This window comes from Procambarus clarkii, chromosome 88, assembly GCF_040958095.1.
Source record: "Procambarus clarkii isolate CNS0578487 chromosome 88, FALCON_Pclarkii_2.0, whole genome shotgun sequence".
In the NCBI taxonomy this organism is placed as follows: Eukaryota; Metazoa; Arthropoda; class Malacostraca; order Decapoda; family Cambaridae; genus Procambarus; species Procambarus clarkii.
Window position 1 is genome coordinate 7,889,852 of NC_091237.1, and position 22,253 is coordinate 7,912,104.

Consider the following 22,253-nt stretch of genomic DNA (forward strand, 5'->3'; position numbering starts at 1 on the left):
ACATAATTTTGCCAAAGATAATCTATTGAAAGCACAGGAGAGGATGAAGACTCATAACGACCAGACCAGCAAAGTAAGGAAATTTAAACCGGGAGACTTCATACTTGCCTATTTCCCTATCCCAGGTTCTCCTTTGCAAAACAGGTTTTCAGGACCCTACCGCATCAAGGACTGCAGAAACAACTACAACTACGTTCTAGAGACTCCAGATAGGCGGCGGAAGACCCAGTTGTGCCACGTCAACCTCCTGAAGCTATATAACGGTACTCCTCCCACTGTAATGATAACATATTCTTCCTTTAAGAGCCATACATCCCACAGTGAGAACCTTCCCTGCTTCTCCTCCCGAAAGCACTGACACGGAGTCAGCGCTTTCCAATTCGGAAATCCTAACTGATCTTCATAATTATTTTCAGGACAATCATAGTGCACCTATCATCAAAATCTTCAAAGAACATCAGGAGTTGTTCCGAGATGACCCACAAGTGTAATGTGACCCAGCACGACATCCAACTGCTCCTGACACCCGGCCGATTCGTCAACCCTTCTACCGAATCAGCCCTAGCAAGAAGGAAGTCATGCGTGCTGAGGTGCAGTACCTCTTGGATCATAGACTGGCTACACCTTGTGAGTCCCCCTGGGCCTCACCCTGTATCTTGTACCAAAACCCCAAGGTAAGGTTAGACTTTGCACGGACTACCGTAAATTAAATAATGTGACTGTCAAGGATGCATACCCCTTGCCACGGATAGATGACATCCTTGACGCCATTGGTAATGCCCAGTACTTGTCCCAAGTGGACTTGCTCAAGGGGTATTATCAAGTGTGTTAACAGAGCGAGCCAAAGAAATATCTGCCTTTATCACTCCCTTTGGACTTTTCAGATATGAACGCCTTCCTTTCGGACTATGTAATGCCCCGGCCACCTTTCAGAGAGCTGTCAACCGCGTCATCCAGGGCTTGGATAACACCTACGCCTATTTGGATGATATCGTTGTAGCATCCAACACCTGGAGCGAACATCTGCTCCAGCTGCAACGACTGTTCGCCAAGCTCCTGACAGCCGGCCTCACCATCAACCTGGGCAAGTCCACATTTGCCAAAGGTAAAGTGCGTTATCTGGGTCATGTAATAGGGAGTGGCAGCCTAGCTCCGTAAACACACACACTCAAGCCATCCAGCATTATCCACAGCCTACCACCAGGAAGCAGCTCCTGCGCTTCCTTGGTCTTGCCTCCTACTACCGTAGGTTTGTGAAGAATTTTAGTACGGTAGCAACACCATTAATCACTTTAACCAGTCCCAAGCAACGGTATAATTGGACCATTCAGCAAACCGTTGCTTTCGAACAACTCAAATTCCTCCTCTGTTCTAATCCTATTCTCGCCTCGCCAGATATCACCAAGCCTTTCATCCTTCATGTCGACGCCAGTGGTACCGGCATCGGGGTGTCCTGATGCAGCAACGAGGCGAGGAGGTTCTACCTGTCAGCTACTACAGCTACAAGTTGAAACCCCACCAGAGGAACTACAGGCACTATCGAGAAGGAGCTACTCTCTATCGTCCTGAATCTCCAGCACTTTGCTCCATACCTACAAGGTGCCAGGTCTACCACTATCTTCTCAGACCACAATCCTCTCCGCTTCTAACATCAAGCCCAATTTAATAACCAACGTCTTCTACGATGAGCTTTATATCTGCAAGATTTCCACCTGGAGATCAGCTATATCAAGGGTTCTGACAACATCATAGCCGACGCACCTCTCCAGAGTCTATGAAGTAGAAGCAACTCCAACTATCACTCTACCACATGAAGACGTAACTTTCTTCCAGAACCGCAGGCTTCGGGGGAGAGTTGTGACGATAATCTCTTTCAAAAGAGATTGAGCCTGCTCTTCCCTACACATTTACGTCATTTCAAGTACAACATACTATATTCAAGATACGTCCACCAGTATCGCCAAACGTTTTGCCCTGGAAGCAAAGCGTACCTGTGCAACCACCAGACACACCGGCTCCGCCCGCGTCAAACCAGCAAACTACTCATTCTCCGCCTGCCTGTTCCTGATTGGCTGGTGTGTCGCCGCACCTGAACTCACGCCACCACCTGAGTCGACGTCTGGGCCAGCAGCACGCCGTACTCCTCAGAATATCCCTGTGCTCCTTGGAGTTGACATCTCTCTATAGTAGACAAAGCTCTGGCTGTCGTGTACTAAGGGAGGTGCAGCTTGAAGCCAGTATTCTCAGCACCTGATTTGATTTATATTACCTGCACTTTATTGTCTTAGAGTAAATTTTTACTGACATTAATTATTCATGTTGTTTTGTTTGTTGACTTGTTTTGAATTTTACGTAAGCCAAGAGATTGTCTTTATTCATATCTTGTTTTCTAGAGTAATTAAAATTTCATTGTTTATACTTTGTGTTTTGTGTGTCTTCCCATTACCTTACCACAGACAAAAGGGCAAACGAGCTTCTTTTTTTTTTGTTATGTGACGAGGCCCTGCCCCCAGCTATTGAAACAGCCGAACACCAACGCTTTACCGTCGCACATGACATTTGTGATCAGATATATGTTATCACATATGTGTTCTTGTTGCAAGGTTTCAATGGCGGTTCTCGAATCTGTATTTATGATAACATGTTGTCGGTGTTCAGCAAGAGCATGTTCCAAAGCCTTCTGAATGGCTAGCATCTGTTTGTAAAGTCGAACACCCATTTGAGAGTCTTCAACTATTTACAGAGTTTCCTGCTTTAACTGCAGCTCCGGTTTCTTGTCCCTGCTGGTCTACTAATCCATCTCTGAAGTAAGTGAAGCTGTCGAATGCCAAGTTTGCTTCTATATGCATCTGTGCAATGTTACGTAGGAGATGAGGATTTGTCTGGTTATTTTTTCTTTCAAGAACCATAATCTTAAAGTCTGCTGGCGGAGATTCCCAAAGGGATTGCATAGCAAAGTCTGCATGTATTTCGTCGACACCCTTCTCAGTGACTGTGTTTGTTATATCGAATGTGTGGCCCACTGTACACTGTTGTCCAGTTTGTGGTGTGTGGCCCACTGTACACTGTTGTCCAGGTTGTGGTGTGTGGCAAACTGTACACTGTTGTCCAGGTTGTGGTGTTTGGCCCACTGTTGTGCATTTTGGACAACGGTAGGAAAAAAAACATGGAACCTTGGTTTAAACCGGGAAACCACGGTTCCATGGAAAATCATGGAAAACTGGGAGTTTTTCTGGGATCCTCTCGAACGTATGTTCGAACCCTCATCACGACTCTTGTGGATTTGTTCATTTGATGCATCACGCTATTGTGATTTCTGTGTGTAATGAAGTTAGGGCGAAGAGGTAGAACAGCTTATTGACAGAGCCCGGATGTATGGGTGAAATGTGTAAAACCCTGGTTAGTGTCTTGGAGAGACTGCAGGATGAGTGTGGTCAGTGGAACTCCCGGTTGCAATTCTTTTTACCATGCCGGAGCAGAGTCGATTAAGGCGCGCCTGGGATCCTCTCGGACGTAGATTCGAACCCTCATCACGGCCCTTGTGGATTCGTTCAAATGATGCATCACGCTATTGTGACTTCTGTGTCCACTGTACCTTTTTGTCCATGTGGGGCCCACTGTACATTGTTGTCCAGTGTGGGGGCTAACTGTACACTGGTTGTTCATTGTGTGGTGTGTGGCCCACTGTACACTCGTGTCCATTATGTGGTGTGTGGCCTATTGTTTCCCTCTCTCTCGCAGTGTTTCCACATTGAGAAAAGTGGTAGGTATACTCCTGTGTCTTCTCTGTGTATAGGGAAATGTGAAAGCTGGATTGGGCTCATTGATGTTTACAGTAAGACGTCGGCGATTTTCTTTGTTACGTTTTGTTGGATAGGGAACTGGAAGTTTCGTAAGATTTAGATTATAGTCAGTTAAGACTGGAGATTTTAATGGTGTTACCGGTGTGTGTAGTGTTTGTGACGCCTTCCTTTTATTCTCATGCGATTGATATACTTCAGAGGGCATGAACGGTTGATGATTTCGAAACAATATAGTGTTGGGGTATTTATAGGGATTACTTGGTTGCGTGGTGCACAGGGTGGAGGAGTTTTACCATTGTTCTAGCATGGGATATTTTCCTAGCAGGCATTGTTTTTTATTAATTTAAAGTTTTTTTTTTTTATTTTTAATTTACTTGAATATCAATTTATTATCTTATTATTACTTTAAAAGTGAACAGTATTTAAAGTTTTTTTTGTTAGGTGTTTACTTGTACACATAGAGGGGGTTTAATGTACATAACTTATTAATCAAATAATTTGATAATTTTAATAATACACTAAATAATGTTCTACTGTTTAAAGAGTTAATATTACCATTAATGGGTTTGGACAAAGTAGGTAATGGCCTCAGCTGCTCTGTTGTTATGGTTTGTTTTGGCAGTGTGAGAGCTGCTCCTTCAACATCAGACTTTGGTTTGCCACATGTGGTCCAGGTTCTGGGACTGTTAATGGCGGCTCTGTAGTCTTTGTTAGAGCAAGCAAGCATCTGTATATATGTAGGTGTTAAAGCTGTCTGCTATTTCTTCAGTTCATCAAAGATCTCATGGATTACGATTTACCTGCCAACAAGCTACACCGTAAAAAACTGACAATAACATGTAAAACACAGGTGTGACACATGAAATCTGGGCTCTTATAATTAGGAAACTAAGCTTACCCCTTGTTGGGGTATTTCACCTCTGCTTAACCGAAATGAATCTATCTAACAAGATAGATTCATTTCGGTTAGATTTCATGTGTCACACCTGTTCTTTACATGTTATTAGGTCTTCTAAACATAGGCAATTTATTCAAAACGGATATAAAGTTACTCCCGTTTTAAATGAGTTTACTGTGATGTTTAAAGAGATACGTGTGTTTTTAAAAGAATATATGTTGTGATGTCACATATCTCCATTCTCTATAATTCTTTTATGACTAATGAAGGTAAATGAACAACATTTTATGACGGTTACAAGTTAGTATGTTAGTGTTTTATGTGTCAGTTTTCCGACATCTGGGGTGCCGTGTGGTCAGATCTCCAAGGTAGGTTTTAGAGCCAAATGTGCTAGAATTTAGCACATTAGCTCAAAGAGCAACCTATACCAGTCGCTCCCTACGAATTATCGTCTTCCCTTACTGGGGATTGCAGAGTCGGATGCATGTGTACATTGTGGTGAGGTAGAATCCCAAATACGTGTTATATTTTTGTCGTCGTTCTGTGGTGTTGGTTGACTGGCTGAAAAGTAGTATTAAGAACAAGGTAACTGCAGAAGCCCTATTGGCCCATACGAGGCAACTCCTATTTATAACCACCCAATCCCACTCATATACATGTCCAGCCCACGTTTGAAACAATCGAGGGACCTCACCTCCACCACGTTAAGCGGTAATTGGTTCCACAAATCAACAGCCCTGTTACCGAACCCGTATTTACCAAAGTCTCTCCTCAATCTAAACTTATCCAATTTAAACCCATTGTTTCGTTTTATGTCTTGTGTTGATAAAATTATATTGTTGAAGTTTGTGGTGCTGATATTAGTTGAATCTTTTGCGGTTTTTATTGTTTAGATTTCCTGAGTTACACTACGGAAAGAGAAATGCGATGGTTGTCGTATTGGCAGATTTTGTGTATTGTGTGTGGATTAGAAGACTGAGGAGATTTACTCTTGACAGTCTGTTGGGGTTCTTGTAGGGAAAAGACCCCTTTGGTGGATAAGGCGTGTTTTCCTAAGGGTATGGGAAAATCACAGTATGACTGGTTTACTGTGAAATATACTGAATAACGGTGTGTGTTTGTGTTTTCGGTTTGGACTAGTGTGGTGCTTGGCATAACTGTTGTGCCAATTGTTGTATGTGTTGATGATGTGAATGTTGTGTTTCTGGTCAGTACTAGTGTTTGAGTGTTTTTCGTGTTCCTGGGGTGGGTGGCAATACCAAGCGTGGGTGTGTGGCGTACTGTTTGTGTTCCTTGTATGCTGTATGGATCTTTTGTGGTTTATATTGTCAGTCTTGGGTGTGGAGTTTTGTTTTTAAGAGTATTTGTGTAATTGTGCTGTACTTTGAATGATTTACGTCTGTGTTTTTTGTTGTTGCTTAATAGTTATACACCTCTAGTACATATGTTCTTTGTAATGTTATCCTTACATGGATGAGAGACGTTGAGTCTCTATTGGATGTTTGGGTAACACGACACACTTGTATGTTTACTTATACATGGTCATGATTGCTACTGACGACTTGTTATATGGATATGCATTTTGCATGTACTCTGTACGGGTGTTGCTGTCACTTTGTTGTTTCACATTGTGTGTCCAAGTGCGTTATTCTTGACTGTGATTTTTTCTCTTGCTATTGTAACCCTTTACATTTGTGACCTGTATGATGATTATATTGTGTGGGCTTTGTTTTTTTGTGATATATTATTTGATGTACCTGAAGATATATTTTTTAAGTACTAATGTTGGAATATTTTCTTTAAGGGATTGTGTGGTGTTGTGATGTATCTGTATATGTGATAATTGTGGTGGTTCTTAACTTTGTACTTACAGGAGTTTTGTTTGATTGTTTCCATCAGTATATGTTTTGTTTTGTATGTTTCATTTTCATATGATTTACTCATAATATTTAAATTAAAGAGTACACTGTTGGTGCCATTTGGATCCACATAATTGTTGATATTTAGAGTGTGGCTTTGCTGCTTGGGTAGGGTGCGGTGGGTCCTGGGACGAGGATTGTAATGTTCTTGAATGTGTGTGTGTTTTGTGTTAGATGTATAAAGTGGGCTCCCTTCTTTTTGTCGTAATTGTTCAGTGCTTTATTAACAAATATTTTTATTAGTGTTTGTACTGTTGCTATGCTATGTACATTTAGTTTTCAGTTGTGTTATTATCCCCATATGTTTCTGAGAGTTGTTAGTTGTCAGATAGTTTTGGGTGTCGGCAGTTTTACTTGTTGGTTACGTTCTTTGTAAATAAAAGGATTTACATTCTTTTTCCCTTTTTTTACATATGTGTTACTTTTAATAAATAGATAGAGAAAAAAACTTCATCTATTTTCAGATTTGTGGGCTGAGCGTCACCCAAATTAAGTTTTCAATAATTCACATTCAAGCAGAGTCCAGTCTGATCTATTTGGAAACTACCTAGCTACTGGTAAGTTTCAGTTTTGTGTGACTGGAAGTGCATTGCAATCATTAAACAACCAGTCAACATTAGATTATGAAGTATCTTGTAACAATTGAAGTGACAGGTTTCAACACTATTCTTCACAATCATCGTCTCTCTCTTTCCCCGTATTCCAATCTTTATGTAGAAGCTGTTCACTGGGAATAAATATGGCAGCTGAAGAAAAACAGAGAGTTAAATTACACGGAAATGTATCTTGTTAATGAATAATGTGAGACCCACTACATCACGTCCATGATTACCAAACGATACCACATTCCATACCAGGTAATAATCTTCGTATTAAATGCGTTTTGACTCCAATTTTTAATGGAATTATATAACGTTACATTATACAGCGACTGGCGACTAGGACTTAACAAGACGAAAATATGGACTTGGACTACTAACTCTCTAGTGCAATTACCAAAACTATGCATGTCTAGACTGTGGATTTTGATTTTCAAAGCGTTTATTTGTAATAAGAATAGAATGATAATATATTACAATTAAAAAGGTTTTGTTAATGATTATCATATGCTTGGTCAGGTATGTAATGTATGTAATGGAACCTAATGTGTGAGAAGTCATGGCATGAGTGAGCTTATCCCTACGCATATATTTATTTGGCCAGTCACTGGGGTGATATCCATGCCCAAACATTACTTCTGTAAACTATGCGACAAGTCTTTATATATTCACTAATGCATTATTTTATTAAATATACTAGCTGTACCCGGCCACGCATTACTGTGGCTCAGCAATGCATGTGCGTTGCTGAGCCACATCAACCCTGTCTCCCAATCCCCCCACTATTCCTGACTCCCCTCATCCTCCTAACCATTCCTCACTCCAACGACCCTCGTCCTACCAACCCTTTCCCACTAAAAAAAAGAGAGAAAAAAAAAACTTTCCTACTCCCCTGTCCTCTCGTTCTCCCCTCCATTCCCCCCTCCCCCATCCCTTTGTCCTCCCCACTATCCTCCACTCCACCTTCCCCTCGTCCTCCTAACCATTCCCCACTCCACCGTCCCTCCGTCCTCCCCATCATCTCTCACTCCCCTGTCCCCTGGTCCTCCCTTCCATTCCCCTGTCCCCTCGTCTTCCCCACCATTCCCCTGTCCCCTCGTCCTCTCCACCATCCCCCACTCCTGTCCCCTCGTCCTCCCCACCATTCCCCACTGCCTCATCCGATGCATTCCCAAATGGTCTGGTGTTCCCATCAGAAAATTGGGAACATCAAATGGTCTAATGTTCTTATCATTGAAATATAAGAAAAACAGTTAAAAAACGAAATGAAAAAATACAAAATATAAACTAGACTCACGAAACGAACGGTTTGGTAAACAAAATAGCTTAATTCCAACGCAATGTCACATAAAATAATTAAATGAAAATATACCGAAATCTATGAAAATTTAATTTATCAATGAAATAGGAAACATTGAAATGGAACTGTAACATATTTTGTATAGCATGTGTTACTCTTACATGCAACAGATAGAGCTGTTTCTTAAAAAAAAATGCTTTTACCTGTCACATGTGTGGCATCTATCCTTATACTTCGTAATGAACAGTATGGAAAACAACACAGCTCAATTCCAACACTTTGTCACACAAAATATTTTAAATCAAAATGAAAATGAATCTAAATCTATGAAAATTTCATTTATCAATGCAATCGGAAACATTGAAATGGAATCTTAACATATTTAATAGAGTGTGTGTGTTGCCATTATGTGCAACAGATGGCGCTGTTTAAAAACAAATAAACATGTTTTTCCCTGTCACAGGTGTGTGGCATCTATATCATAGGTATATAGACACGCACATATTCGAATGTGAATTCGAATTTCACGTTGTGTGAAAAATTCAAAGCAATTGGTGAAGAACTTTTGAAGATAACGACTTTGAACAAACGAGCATTTACATTTATATTTATATTGATTATTTTTTTTTTAACTACAACAGTGTCTCTGACCTGAGTTAATTATTCCTTTGAACGTTGGTCACGATCTATCCTCATCGTTCTTTTGACTGGAACTGTGGGATATTTGGGCTTGATTCTGATTAATTAATAATTAAAGTAGTAAATTAAATTACGAAGGACCACCCGCTTTTAAAGTAAAGAGGGAAACTGAGAATTTCAGATCATTGGATAAAATTCTAGAGAAAACCAGTGACTATGGATATGACTAGAAAGTATGATCATAAGAATAATTAATGGGCTGTATTATTAAAGAAACAAACCTCAAACACCTACATTGGGGGGTTATTACTGGAGGTCAGTACGTCCAGGAATCAGTGTGGTTCGTTCACTAATTCAATTAATAATAATCTAATCCTAAAATAATGCTGAATATAATATTATTCATATAAAGAAGAACATGAATATGAGCATAACAATGAGTTACAGTAAATCACACATTATGTTGAAACATTATGAATGTATCAAATTGCTAGAATATGGAAAAAAGAAATAAGCCTTAGCTTGTAGTAGGTTCCTTTAGATAACCCTGGAAGTCCTCTTAATCTCCAAGTCTGGTACACTGACGAATGGCACGGTCAACATGGAGAAGACAGCATGAGGAATTCGTCTCTCGAGCTGCAAGATAAATAACTACCAGTAGCAATTGATTTAACTACTCAATTCATATTCAAGATTATTAATATCTACAGATGGAATTCTAATCACCTATTATTAGGTGTTATCTCGCCGCGTGACGCGCAATCACCCCGCTATTATTAAACCTGTAAATGATGCATCAAATAAAAGGTACTTAGCTGTGGGCACTGTATAAGTATTAAGATTGCCGTAATTTCGCATCCCAGGCTCCGGTGAACCTATCCTGGATTGATGCGTTTCAAGCTGGCTGATCACGTGTCGTCAGGAACCAAGTCTAGGGTCCCTCTTTTAACACCAGCACTAGTTGAAGATATTATCTGCAAGGTCGTTCACGCCTCACAGTGGCGGCTTTCATCTGCGGATGAATAACACCTGCCCGATTTGCTGGGCAATGGTGTCGTTTTTGAATACGGTAAGTGCGGTTCTGCCTCCTTCCGGCTCTGCACGTGTCCGCGTCCCGACACCGAATGGCGTCCCCCAACCCACGCCGAGTCGACGTTCACGACACAAATTATTGTCTTGAACATTAATATTTCCTCGCATTCGCGCTTGAAACTCTAAAGACTGGACGGGTTTATTATTTAGAGGAACGAAATATTATTATTTAACTATTTAAGAATAGTAAATATATAAGGGAGAGGAATTAATGTCTCCCCATGGCATTCATTGATGACGTTAACACTATCGCGAGGTAGACGGTATAATTCTAACGCTCTATTCGGCTTTTAGTTAGAGAACAATTCGTCTGCAATCAGTTGTCATACAGAATGCTTTAATTATGGAGAATCATATTTAATTCTCACACAAATTGAATATAATGTGTTTTACTGTAAAGAAATCTGACGCAATACTGGCGTCAGGTGACGTGAGAATTCTAGCCTAATGCACAGATGAATTATTAGTACAGGAGAATTCTACGAGTTGTTAATTTTACTTACTACAATATTAAGTATGGTTAGTAATAAGTAATGAGAATACAACAATGCTGTATTCGATGTTGGAAATATCCAACATAACTCCGGGGGGGGATTCCCAGGGTCGCAGTGTACTGTGTTGTACTGACCTATCCCGAAGTGATATTAAGATTAATACATTAGTATGTTAATATGTTAGTATGTTAGTACACACATAACGAACGTCCCGGATTTATCAAGGACTTACAAGAATTTGAGTCTTGTTATTCACATGTCAACTGAAACATGTTGTTTGTAGCCTACACAATATTTATAAAATTTAACTCTTCCAATTTAAACTAACAGAATCTACTGTGATGCGATATCTTGGGTCATAGTGACATGTAATGTTTCGTTACGTGATATCACATCGTAGTATCAGCACAGTTTTCTTAGTGGGAAATGAAAGAAATTATTCTTCTTCAGAGTTATAATAGGCTCGCAAATTCCGCCTACATTGTTGAGCTGCAGCTCTAGTGGGACGGTTGCTTGGAGGAACAAATTCATTGTCCTCTGAAATCACTGGGGAAGCTGGATCTGACTGATATTCTTGTTCAGTCAGTTCTAGGGGAACCAGCTTCTCTAAAGTTTTCAGAGTAGTGTTGCCTTTGCATAAGACCTTAACCACTCTTAGGACACCTTGTCGATCTGGGTGAATGGTGACGATTTTTCCTATAGGCCACTCGGACCTTGGTCCATCACTGTCGACTAGTACAAGGTCTCCAGGTTTTAATTGTACTTTATTGTAAGGGCTCGAAGCTCCGTAGTGGTACTCTCGTAGAGCTGTGAGGTATTCTCGAGTCCACACCTCATTCCACCTGTTAATAACTCTAGAAAGATGCTGGTAGCTTTCCACCAAGTCTCCTCTGGTCACATGGGACGGGTCTACGGGGTCCCCTTCGGCCAAGGGGATGAGAGGGCTCAGTAGACCTCCATGGATCAAGTGAGAGGGGCTCAGTGGTTCTCTCTGGGTGTAATCATCAGACAGGTAGGTGATCGGGCGGTTATTGACTCGCGCCTCGATTTCCACAACAATAGTTTGGAGTTCTGAGTAACTGATCCTTTGTCGGAGTAACGTTTTCCTTAGACATCTTTTGACTGTGCCTACCATTCGCTCATAGAACCCACCTTGCCAAGGGGCTCTTGGTGCTATGAATTTCCAGTGACATTGTCTTCTTTGTAAGACTGATTGCACTTCAGGGTGGTTCCAGACTTCTCGCAAACAACTTTCTCCCGCTACAAAATTAGATCCGTTGTCTGATATCATTAATCTAGGACATGATCGACGGGCAGCAAATCTGCGGAAAGCTTGAATGAAAGCTTCAGCACTCATGTCTGGGGTGACCTCTAAGTGCACACCTCTGGTTGTAGCACATGTAAAGAGACAAATGTACGCCTTCACTGGTATATTATCTGGGTTACCAGTGAGAAGTAAGGCTCCTGTATAATCTACTCCAGTGGTTTCGAATGGACGAAGATGAACTACTCACTCTTCTGGGAGTGGAGGAGGTCCTGGGTAAGGACAGACTCTAGCGTCGTATCTCTTACAGATTACACAAGATTTAATAATGGTCTTAACAGTCTGACGACCTTGAGGAAGCCAGTACCTTTGTCTAAGATCGGTGAGAGTATCTAAAACTCCACCATGTAAGGTACCATATTGATGGTGATGTAAGACAAAAAGTTTAGTTATGATGTGGTGGCGAGGTAAAAGGATTGGGTTCTTAGTGTCTAAGTCAATCTTTGCATGTAGCAAACGTCCTCCACATCGTAGTATGTTATGAGTGTTGACATCGTACCAGATGCCCAGAGATTTAGTGAGTTTATCCGGAAGATTCTCAAATTCACTTCCGTAAGTCTCTTGCTGCGCCCGCTTAATCCAATAGTGAACAGGATTGGGAAATTTGTGTCGTATTCCTACTTTAGAGAGAAAATCAAAGACGTGTGCAGTCACTCGTAACAATTTGCTTAAGTTGGAATAATGATGAGGATTAATGGCTAATGTTCGCTGAGGCTCTGGTTCCTTCATGGGAGCGGTGATACTGGTCACTATGACTTGTGGCTTTTGTTTGGGCCACTGACCACCAACAAGCCATGAAGGTCCGTTGAACCACAGCGAAGATTTGACAAGTTGTTTTAATGTCAATCCTCTTGACAAATAATCTGCAGGATTGTCCTTAGTAGGGACATGTCTAAACTTATAACCTGCGGATAAATCATGAATCTCCCTGACGCGATTACTTACGTAAGGAGTTTTGTTGTTATTGTTTCTTACCCATTGTAAGACTGCCTCGTTGTCTGACCACACTACAATCTCACCAAAGTGGATATTACTGAGTGTTTTTGCCAGGCAATGGGCCAACCTTACTCCCACTAGCAATGCAGTCAACTCCATCTGAGGTAAGGATCTCTTTTTGATGGGAGCAACTCTTGCTTTTGATGTGAGTAAAATTGATTGAGCACTGTTAACTAAATAGGCTACTGCGCCATATGCTTTGCCAGAGGCATCGCAAAAAACGTGTAAATTGGTGGGTAAGTTTGGTCCTGAAGCATTACGTGGGAATTTCAAAACACCTAACTGATTAAAATCTGTTGAGAGTATTTGCCATTTGGTTTGTAACTCACTTGGTAACGGATCATCCCATCCCATATGTTGTTGCCAGCACTCCTGCATTAGGAGTTTGCCCCTTATTAATATAGGACTAAGTAGGCCTAAAGGGTCAAATGGTTGACTGACAAATGAGAGCAGTGTTCTCATGGTAAGGGTTGAGTTATCAGTTTGCACTGACTTGACATTCATCTCGTCAGTGTTGATGTTCCATTCCACGCCTAGAACCTTTAAGTTACTGGGTACCTGATAATCGGGAAATTCTTTCTCAATTAACTGGTTAAGCAGTTTATTATTTGAGGCCCATGACTGTAGAGGCATATTAGCTCCTAACAATTCACGGTTAGCCTCATGGTAGATTTCTACCAGATCAGCTTGGTCATTAGTTGTCCCCTGGAAATTGTCGACATATAAGTTGTCGCTAATGGTTGCCTTATAAGGGCTGTCTGATTTCCTCAAATGCGTGTCTAGTGTTGCTTGCAAAAGAAACGGTGAGGATGTAGCACCAAACAATACAGAGGCGAACCGATAGGTGATTATTTCACTGTTAGGATCCAGTGGATTCTTGTACCAGAGGAATTTTGTGTAGTCAAGATCTTCCTCCTGCAATCCTACTCGGAGAAAGGCTTTGCTGATGTCGGCAGTGTAGGCAAAAATGCCTGTGCGAAATCGTAACAATACGTCATGTAGCCTCTGTGTTAGGCTAGGTCCCGTTTGGAGACATTCATTTAGAGACACACTATTAGGCTTTACTTTAGCACTGCAATTAAAGACAATACGAATAGGTGTTGTCAGTGAGTCTTTCACCACAGCATGGTGTGGTAAATAATGACCTGTTTTTCGGTCATCGTGTTCAACAACTTCAATGAACTTGTTGTTAAGTTGTTGTTGAATAAGTTGGTGATACATGGTTAATTTTTCTGGCTGCTTCTGCAGTCGTGTTAATTGAGAGCGCAATTGTGAGGCTGCCATAAAATAATTCACTGGAAGTTGGGGATGATCTAACTTAAAAGGAAGTCTTACCCAGTATTGTTTATTTGAGTAGACCACTGTATCCAGATATTGCTGGTAAGTCCATGTATCATCAGGACTTGGTTGCTCAGGGATGATGCCTAACGTATCTAAATCCCACAAACGATGTATTGGTGGGTCAGACTCAATGTCCTCGGCTATTTCCCTGAAGCGTAGGGGTGACTGCTCTAAGCCTAGTCACGCCACAATTACATTATTGGTTTGTTGGTTTGTGGGCGCTGGACCTTGTCTGAAAAGCACGGGTCCTGTGAGCAATTTGCCACCTGCGGATGACAACAAATTCATACCATGTTGCCTAGTGCATCCAGTGATAAACTTGTAGTAATGATCCGCGCCTATTAATATTCTAATATCTGTGAGACAATCGGAATTTATTTTATGATCCGCTAGTCTCATGCGGTTTCGCTTAAGGTGTCTCGCTGTGCGAGCTAATCCTGTGACCTGTAGGTCCGTAGGAATCTTATCCACTACCACCGCATGGATTGGGCTAGCTGAGGATCCTAGTCTAACTAGTAATTTAACTACCTTGTAGTCACGTGGTCCACTATTTGATAGGAAACCAGAAATGTTTAACTTCACACTTTTGGTAGGTTTTAAATTTAAATCATCTACCAACTGTTGTGTGATGAAGGTTTTTTGGGAACCTTGGTCAAAGAGACCTCTACTGTTAATCCTAGATCTTCGGTTTATTAATTTAAGCTGAGCGGTAGGCAAGGTTGTACTGTTGCCTGACTCAGTAGCGAGTACATTCACTTCGTGATGTACTTTACAATATTGCACTGAAGTAGAATTGGTAAAATTCTCTCCAGTGGTCATAGTAGGTGTAGGAGATTTCCTACATAAGGCGTAGTGGTGTACACCCTGTTTACAACGGTTGCAAGTACGTAGTGGTACGGCACATTTCTTGGGATCATGAGAACCCATACATCTAGTGTATTTATGCAATTCCTGTAACCTTTTAATCCTAGCATTATAAGTAGGATAAACTGAGCATTGGTATGCAGTATGCCCTTGATTGCAGAGCAGACACTTTCTCTCTTTGTTTGACTTGTTCTCTTTATTAGACAAGTCATGGGTCATCTCAGAAGGAGACACCGAATATGTACCTACATTTCCACTTCTTTTCCCAGTGGATAGAGTAGTTTTTGATGTAAATTTATTAGACTTGTTTAAAGTCTGTTTAGGTTTGATAGAAGTGTCAACTTGAGTTGAACTACGATGAGAGTTAGTAGAGGAGTTTGTAACTTTCTCCCCGTCTTGATTGGCTCTTTGTCTTTCGACTAAGGTATGTAGACCTTCTGTGATTTCTTTCAGAGTCAAAAAGGTCGTATTGTAAATAGTACACAACTTATCTAAAGTTTCTCTTGGTAATTTTCGTTTAACAACTACTTTAGTCATCCATTCGGCTGACTGTATTTGGACTTTAAGGCTTAAGGCCTTGAGTAAAGACTCTAACTCTAGTCTGAAATTTTGGAGAGACTCTGCAGAATTATTAGCAGAGGGTAAATCTAACAATTTTTGAACTAAGACAGTAACAGTTCTCTCCTTGTTATCGTAGTTGGTTTGGAGCAATTGTACAGCTGATGCGTAACCATCACTGGTCAGTGTTATATTGGAGATTACTTTCAAAGCTTCCTTTCTTAACAGGCCTTGTAAATAAGTGAATTTGGTGGTTTGAGGAATGTTAGTTTTAGAGTCTACTGCATCTACGAACTTACTCCAAAAATCATCCCAACTTTCGTTCTCATCACCAGAGAATGTGGGTATGTTGATTTGAGGTAATTTAACCTCAGGATCTGTACGGACAGTGGAAGTTACTGTCAGCTTGTTTTTAGCAATTTGCTTCTTATAGGGTAGAAGCTTAACTCGAATATCTTCTTCATACTGAGCTAACTCATCTATAACCTCATCAAGTTCACTACTCTCTATAGAGGTTGATTGCAATTCGGTCAAATACAAATTCATGTGTTGCTTAATATGAGCAAATTTACTTTCAGCAACTTGTAATAAATCCTCTAATTCAAAGTAATCAACCGTTGACTGTTGTGACAGATTTTGACATTTATTAATCTGTCGGGTCAAATGACCTTTCAGACCAACAAGGGTCCTTTTCATTTTGGTAGCCGTATCCATCTTGTTGGGTAAAGGCTGATTGGTCAGTAAATACTTATTACTGAAGTAACTGGGATATTGATTCATTCAGTGGATTTCAATATCAATGGGAATAGCCTAATATACTTGTATAGACTATGGGTTTACCTACCTAACACAAAATAGCTAGATATTTTGTGTACTGTCTGAATCTCACCACTAGTTCTCGTCCGGTTAGCTCATCCATATCACCATCAGAGTTAATGGAGATAATCCAGCAATACACAAAATAGATACACAAAATAATGCATACAAGAGAAATATTATGGAGACACTCCAATCAGAGTTATCTCAAAATTTATCCCACCCTATAGAGGGTCAGCACAAATAATGTAATATATACACAACACTGACTAGTTTTAGATCTAGTCGTAATAATTCCTAGCTAAGAACTATAAAATTATTTAGTCTGGGCTTGTACCAAATTCAGCACAATCTCAGCCTAAATTCTACCTAATAACATGGGTAAAGATTATTGTGGTGCAATAAGGTAAATATAGTTGTGCTGTATTATTTTTTTTTTATATAATATACACTTGTGTAATTATGTGTATGAGAAATTAAATGAACACAAAGGAATTAATTGTGTTTGGCAAGTATTCTACTGCCGTAAATATTATCTAACTCCTGAATGTACTCCTAATTGTGGAATAAAATATTATCAGGGTTAGTAATGATTAATTAGTATGAGATCAGTAATTTATATTAGTATACTGGATCCCTAAATGTTAATGATCCACTGGCTTGAGTGAATCAGTAATTTTAACATGGATTCAGGCTATAATGGACAGTCTGCTGACAGCCATATATTGAAGCATTGGTATAGCCTAAATGGTTAACACTTAATTGGTGTTAGTGATTAATATAAGGTTATGAGCTGTTGCTCTTGGTGACCTAAAGATTCTACTTCAGTATGAAGTGTAGGTCTAAATGTTGTGGGTAATTGGCTATGACCCACTAAAGCCACTTTATACATGAGGTAAAAGTAGCAATATGTTAGTGTGATCTAGGCTAACTGATGTGTTACAATGTTAGTTGACACAATTAATTAAATAGTTAGTCTAGCTTCTATCACACAAGGATTAGTTATTAATGGTTAATAATTTAATTATAAATTTAATGCCTATCCGGTTCGATAAGGACCATAATGTGGGATATTTGGGCTTGATTCTGATTAATTAATAATTAAAATAGTAAATTAAATTACGAAGGACCACCCGCTTTTAAAGTAAAGAGGGAAACTGAGAATTTCAGATCATTGGATAAAATTCTAGAGAAAACCAGTGACTATGGATATGACTAGAAAGTATGATCATAAGAATAATTAATGGGCTGTATTATTAAAGAAACAAACCTCAAACACCTACATTGGGGGGTTATTACTGGAGGTCAGTACGTCCAGGAATCAGTGTGGTTCGTTCACTAATTCAATTAATAATAATCTAATCCTAAAATAATGCTGAATATAATATTATTCATATAAAGAAGAACATGAATATGAGCATAACAATGAGTTACAGTAAATCACACATTATGTTGAAACATTATGAATGTATCAAATTGCTAGAATATGGAAAAAAGAAATAAGCCTTAGCTTGTAGTAGGTTCCTTTAGATAACCCTGGAAGTCCTCTTAATCTCCAAGTCTGGTACACTGACGAATGGCACGGTCAACATGGAGAAGACAGCATGAGGAATTCGTCTCTCGAGCTGCAAGATAAATAACTACCAGTAGCAATTGATTTAACTACTCAATTCATATTCAAGATTATTAATATCTACAGATGGAATTCTAATCACCTATTATTAGGTGTTATCTCGCCGCGTGACGCGCAATCACCCCGCTATTATTAAACCTGTAAATGATGTATCAAATAAAAGGTACTTAGCTGTGGGCACTGTATAAGTATTAAGATTGCCGTAATTTCGCATCCCAGGCTCCGGTGAACCTATCCTGGATTGATGCGTTTCAAGCTGGCTGATCACGTGTCGTCAGGAACCAAGTCTAGGGTCCCTCTTTTAACACCAGCACTAGTTGAAGATATTATCTGCAAGGTCGTTCACGCCTCACAGTGGCGGCTTTCATCTGCGGATGAATAACACCTGCCCGATTTGCTGGGCAATGGTGTCGTTTTTGAATACGGTAAGTGCGGTTCTGCCTCCTTCCGGCTCTGCACGTGTCCGCGTCCCGACACCGAATGGCGTCCCCCAACCCACGCCGAGTCGGCGTTCACGACACAAATTATTGTCTTGAACATTAATATTTCCTCGCATTCGCGCTTGAAACTCTAAAGACTGGACGGGTTTATTATTTAGAGGAACGAAATATTATTATTTAACTATTTAAGAATAGTAAATATATAAGGGAGAGGAATTAATGTCTCCCCATGGCATTCATTGATGACGTTAACACTATCGCGAGGTAGACGGCATAATTCTAACGCTCTATTCGGCTTTTAGTTAGAGAACAATTCGTCTGCAATCAGTTGTCATACAGAATGCTTTAATTATGGAGAATCATATTTAATTCTCACACAAATTGAATATAATGTGTTTTACTGTAAAGAAATCTGACGCAATACTGGCGTCAGGTGACGTGAGAATTCTAGCCTAATGCACAGATGAATTATTAGTACAGGAGAATTCTACGAGTTGTTAATTTTACTTACTACAATATTAAGTATGGTTAGTAATAAGTAATGAGAATACAACAATGCTGTATTCGATGTTGGAAATATCCAACAGGAACATCCATGTGCGAGTGGCGATCATCTTGTAGCCTCACCTAGGAAGAGTGTTCTGTACTCCTATGATCACCGTCAATTAACAGTTCTCACTGGCCACTTTTTTTTTTATTGACACATTTAGGTACACCTGCATTTGTGCAGCTTCCTTACTGTTATGATCCCAGGTTGCTGAAAAACGAGTCTACCCTTAAGAGTTATTCAGTCAGACCAGACCTAAATGAGAGGTCAAAGAAATATAAACCTGGAAATATATATATTAAATATTCGATTAAATTTGACGAACAGTTTAAAAGTATGGGCAGTGAATAAGAATATAAATAAATGACTTGACATGAGATGTAGAGAATTTGCTGGAGGCGTGAGGCTCGTTTCAGAGGGTCTTGACCTCACTTCAGCTGCAGAAATCGTGAGGGGGAGGTCGCGCTCCATTGAGCCCCTGCTGAAGAAGTACCCCTGATTGATATACCTTCAAAAAGAAGTGAGTAGACTTTTCGACTGTGAAATAAGTCTGGAGACGTGTCAGCTCAAATCGTGGATTGTAGAAAAAGTGTGGAGCAGTTTTTAAAGCAGTTTTGTGGGAAGCCTAGGGCGACAAGTGTCGCCGCCCAGCCTGTTAGCGTCAGAGAGCAAATCAAATTCTGTGGCGAGTCATTTTAAGCTAGTTGTCAGTGATTGCCTATAGTTGGTCGTGAGCCCAGCGACCATAGCGGATGTTTAGAGATGTGTTAGGCATATTTTATTAAAGCAGAAAGCCTAAACAAAAGAATGGAGATGAGGGAGATAGCTGAGCTGTGTATCCTCTCCCATTGAGGTCATGGAGGCAATTGACCAGCCAGCGCCTGGCAGTCTCCTGGGCAAACGGACCGCCACCGGGAAGCAGAGAATGGACCCGCCCGGGCATGGGGAAATCAACTCACGGCACACGGGAATCAGGGAGATGTCGAGTGGAGACATTTATTATGTGTGGGTTTATTTTAGTTATATGTTTATAGGGAAACATCTTTATTGGCGTGTCAATGGGTTGCAGGTTTGTCTGGGAAGGAGTTGCCGAGAGAACTTCGAGCCCAGTAGAGGGGTTTGAGGATAAAGCTCCAAGGCAGTTGAAGGAGCAGTGTACTCTGAGGAAGAGTAGCCCCACAGTGAGGAGTAGGACCTCAAGCTGTGTGAGGAGGAGAAGCAGTGAAGAGGAATGTCACATGCTTCTGTAATACCAGTGGTGAAGCATCATTGCGACTCAGGAAAACTTCATGGTGTAGCAGCCTGAAAGAGTTGTAGAGGACCCTAGTAGATAATCCTGGAAGAACCTGAAGATGTTCAGGGTAGTGAACCTCTAGATGTGGAGAGGAGGATCTTATTGACCACTTGTAGAGAGTTGGTAGAGTGCTTGAGTGTCCTTGGCGTGCAAGACACAGAGGAAGGTAGGAATTTTTTACCATTATTTTTGTTTTAATGAATAAATATACTGATGTTTATAGAGTTACAGCCATAGGCCGAGTTACCTGTGTATATTTATATACATTCTAGGGCTGGTAGTGCCATATTGTATTACGAGATTTAATCTACTTGGTGAAGTTGGTTGAATAAATGGCGAGCCAGGAGTTGGGCTACCACTTGATAAACGACTGATAGAGTCATGATGGAATTGGATTGCAACCTGATTATAATAGCATAGAGTGTAGGAGTCAATATTATTATATCTGATTTGTGTGTTTTATATGTTCTTTGTTGTATTAAATGTTGTATTAAAGAAGTGACCAGTGTCTGGTCACTTCTCTAGCATAGTCACTTAATTAACACTTTTGATATCGGTGATGATATCCTTTATATTGGTGGTATATCGGTGATGATATCCTTTAGACAATCAAATTTAGATACAACATTAGCATGACCAATCTAATCAATGCATTCCTCTAGCAAAGGTAATAAAAAACATCCACCACTGTTACCATATTCAGTTGGCGGTAGTCCACACACACGCGCAATTTACTATCAGGTTTCGATACCAATAAACAAGGAGAACTCGAAGTACTCTGACTTGGCCGAATTAAAATCATGCTGTAGTAGAAAATACATTTCCTGTTGGATGATAGGTCATTTCTCTGGAGTCACTTAGTAAGGGTATAGTCGAAGTGAAGTTACCTCGAGCAGTTCAACATCATGCGTAATAAGGCGCATCTGAGTGTGAACCTCCCCAAACAAGCTGGAGTATGTCCCTAACACTATCGCTGACTTTGGACACCGATCCCGTCCATTTTTTTCTCCCGAGTGCTGACTTTGGACAGGACTCGCGTCCACTACAAAATATTTATATAAAATTAATTTTTTATCCGATCGACCTCGGGATAGTTTCAAATTAAGCGTCTTTAGAATGCGCACAATTTGATACCAAAATGAAAGATGTAACACGAAACTTGATGTCCAAACACTTTAATGATTATAATTAGGTTTTTGGTCAAAATTTTAAAATATTTGTTAAAATTATATTTATTGTGCTAATTTGTTGAGACTAGTTTTAAAATGCGCGCCTTTACGTCACGAACAATTTGATACCAAAATGAAAGATGTAACACAAAAATATATGTCAGAGCACTGGAAAGATATAAGTAATTATGATGATGAGCTTCCAGAATTGATATATTCTTAAAATTCTAGTTATTGCTCTATTATTATGGGACTAGTTTTAAAATACACGCCTTTTTATTGCGAACAATTTGATTCCAAAATGAAAGACGTAAAACGAAAATTGATGTTATGAATCTGAACGAGTATACACATTAAGTTGCAGTATACAAATTGGCACTCGTTTACGGGTAACTTTAGGCTTTCCTGCAGGGAGGCACGCCCGGATTTTGTACATTATATTCATATACACCTGTAGGGAATTCATTTGCAAACTCAATGATACCAAAACGAGCGACATAGCACGAGAATTAGGGTGAGAAAACTGA

At 40.1% G+C, this 22,253-nt stretch overlaps 1 protein-coding gene across 1 annotated transcript; it reads right to left on the bottom strand.

Annotated features, from left to right (window-relative positions):
* Window positions 1–2,729: 2,729 nt before the first annotated feature.
* Window positions 2,730–16,541, bottom strand: LOC138358997 (uncharacterized). The gene is made up of 3 exons (XM_069317487.1): window positions 15,519–16,541; window positions 4,359–4,530; window positions 2,730–3,130 (listed from the first exon to the last, which is right to left on the bottom strand). Exons 1-3 carry the CDS (start codon window positions 16,539–16,541, stop codon window positions 2,730–2,732), a joined length of 1,596 nt encoding a protein of 531 aa, XP_069173588.1.
* Between the last annotated feature and the right edge of the window lie 5,712 nt (window positions 16,542–22,253).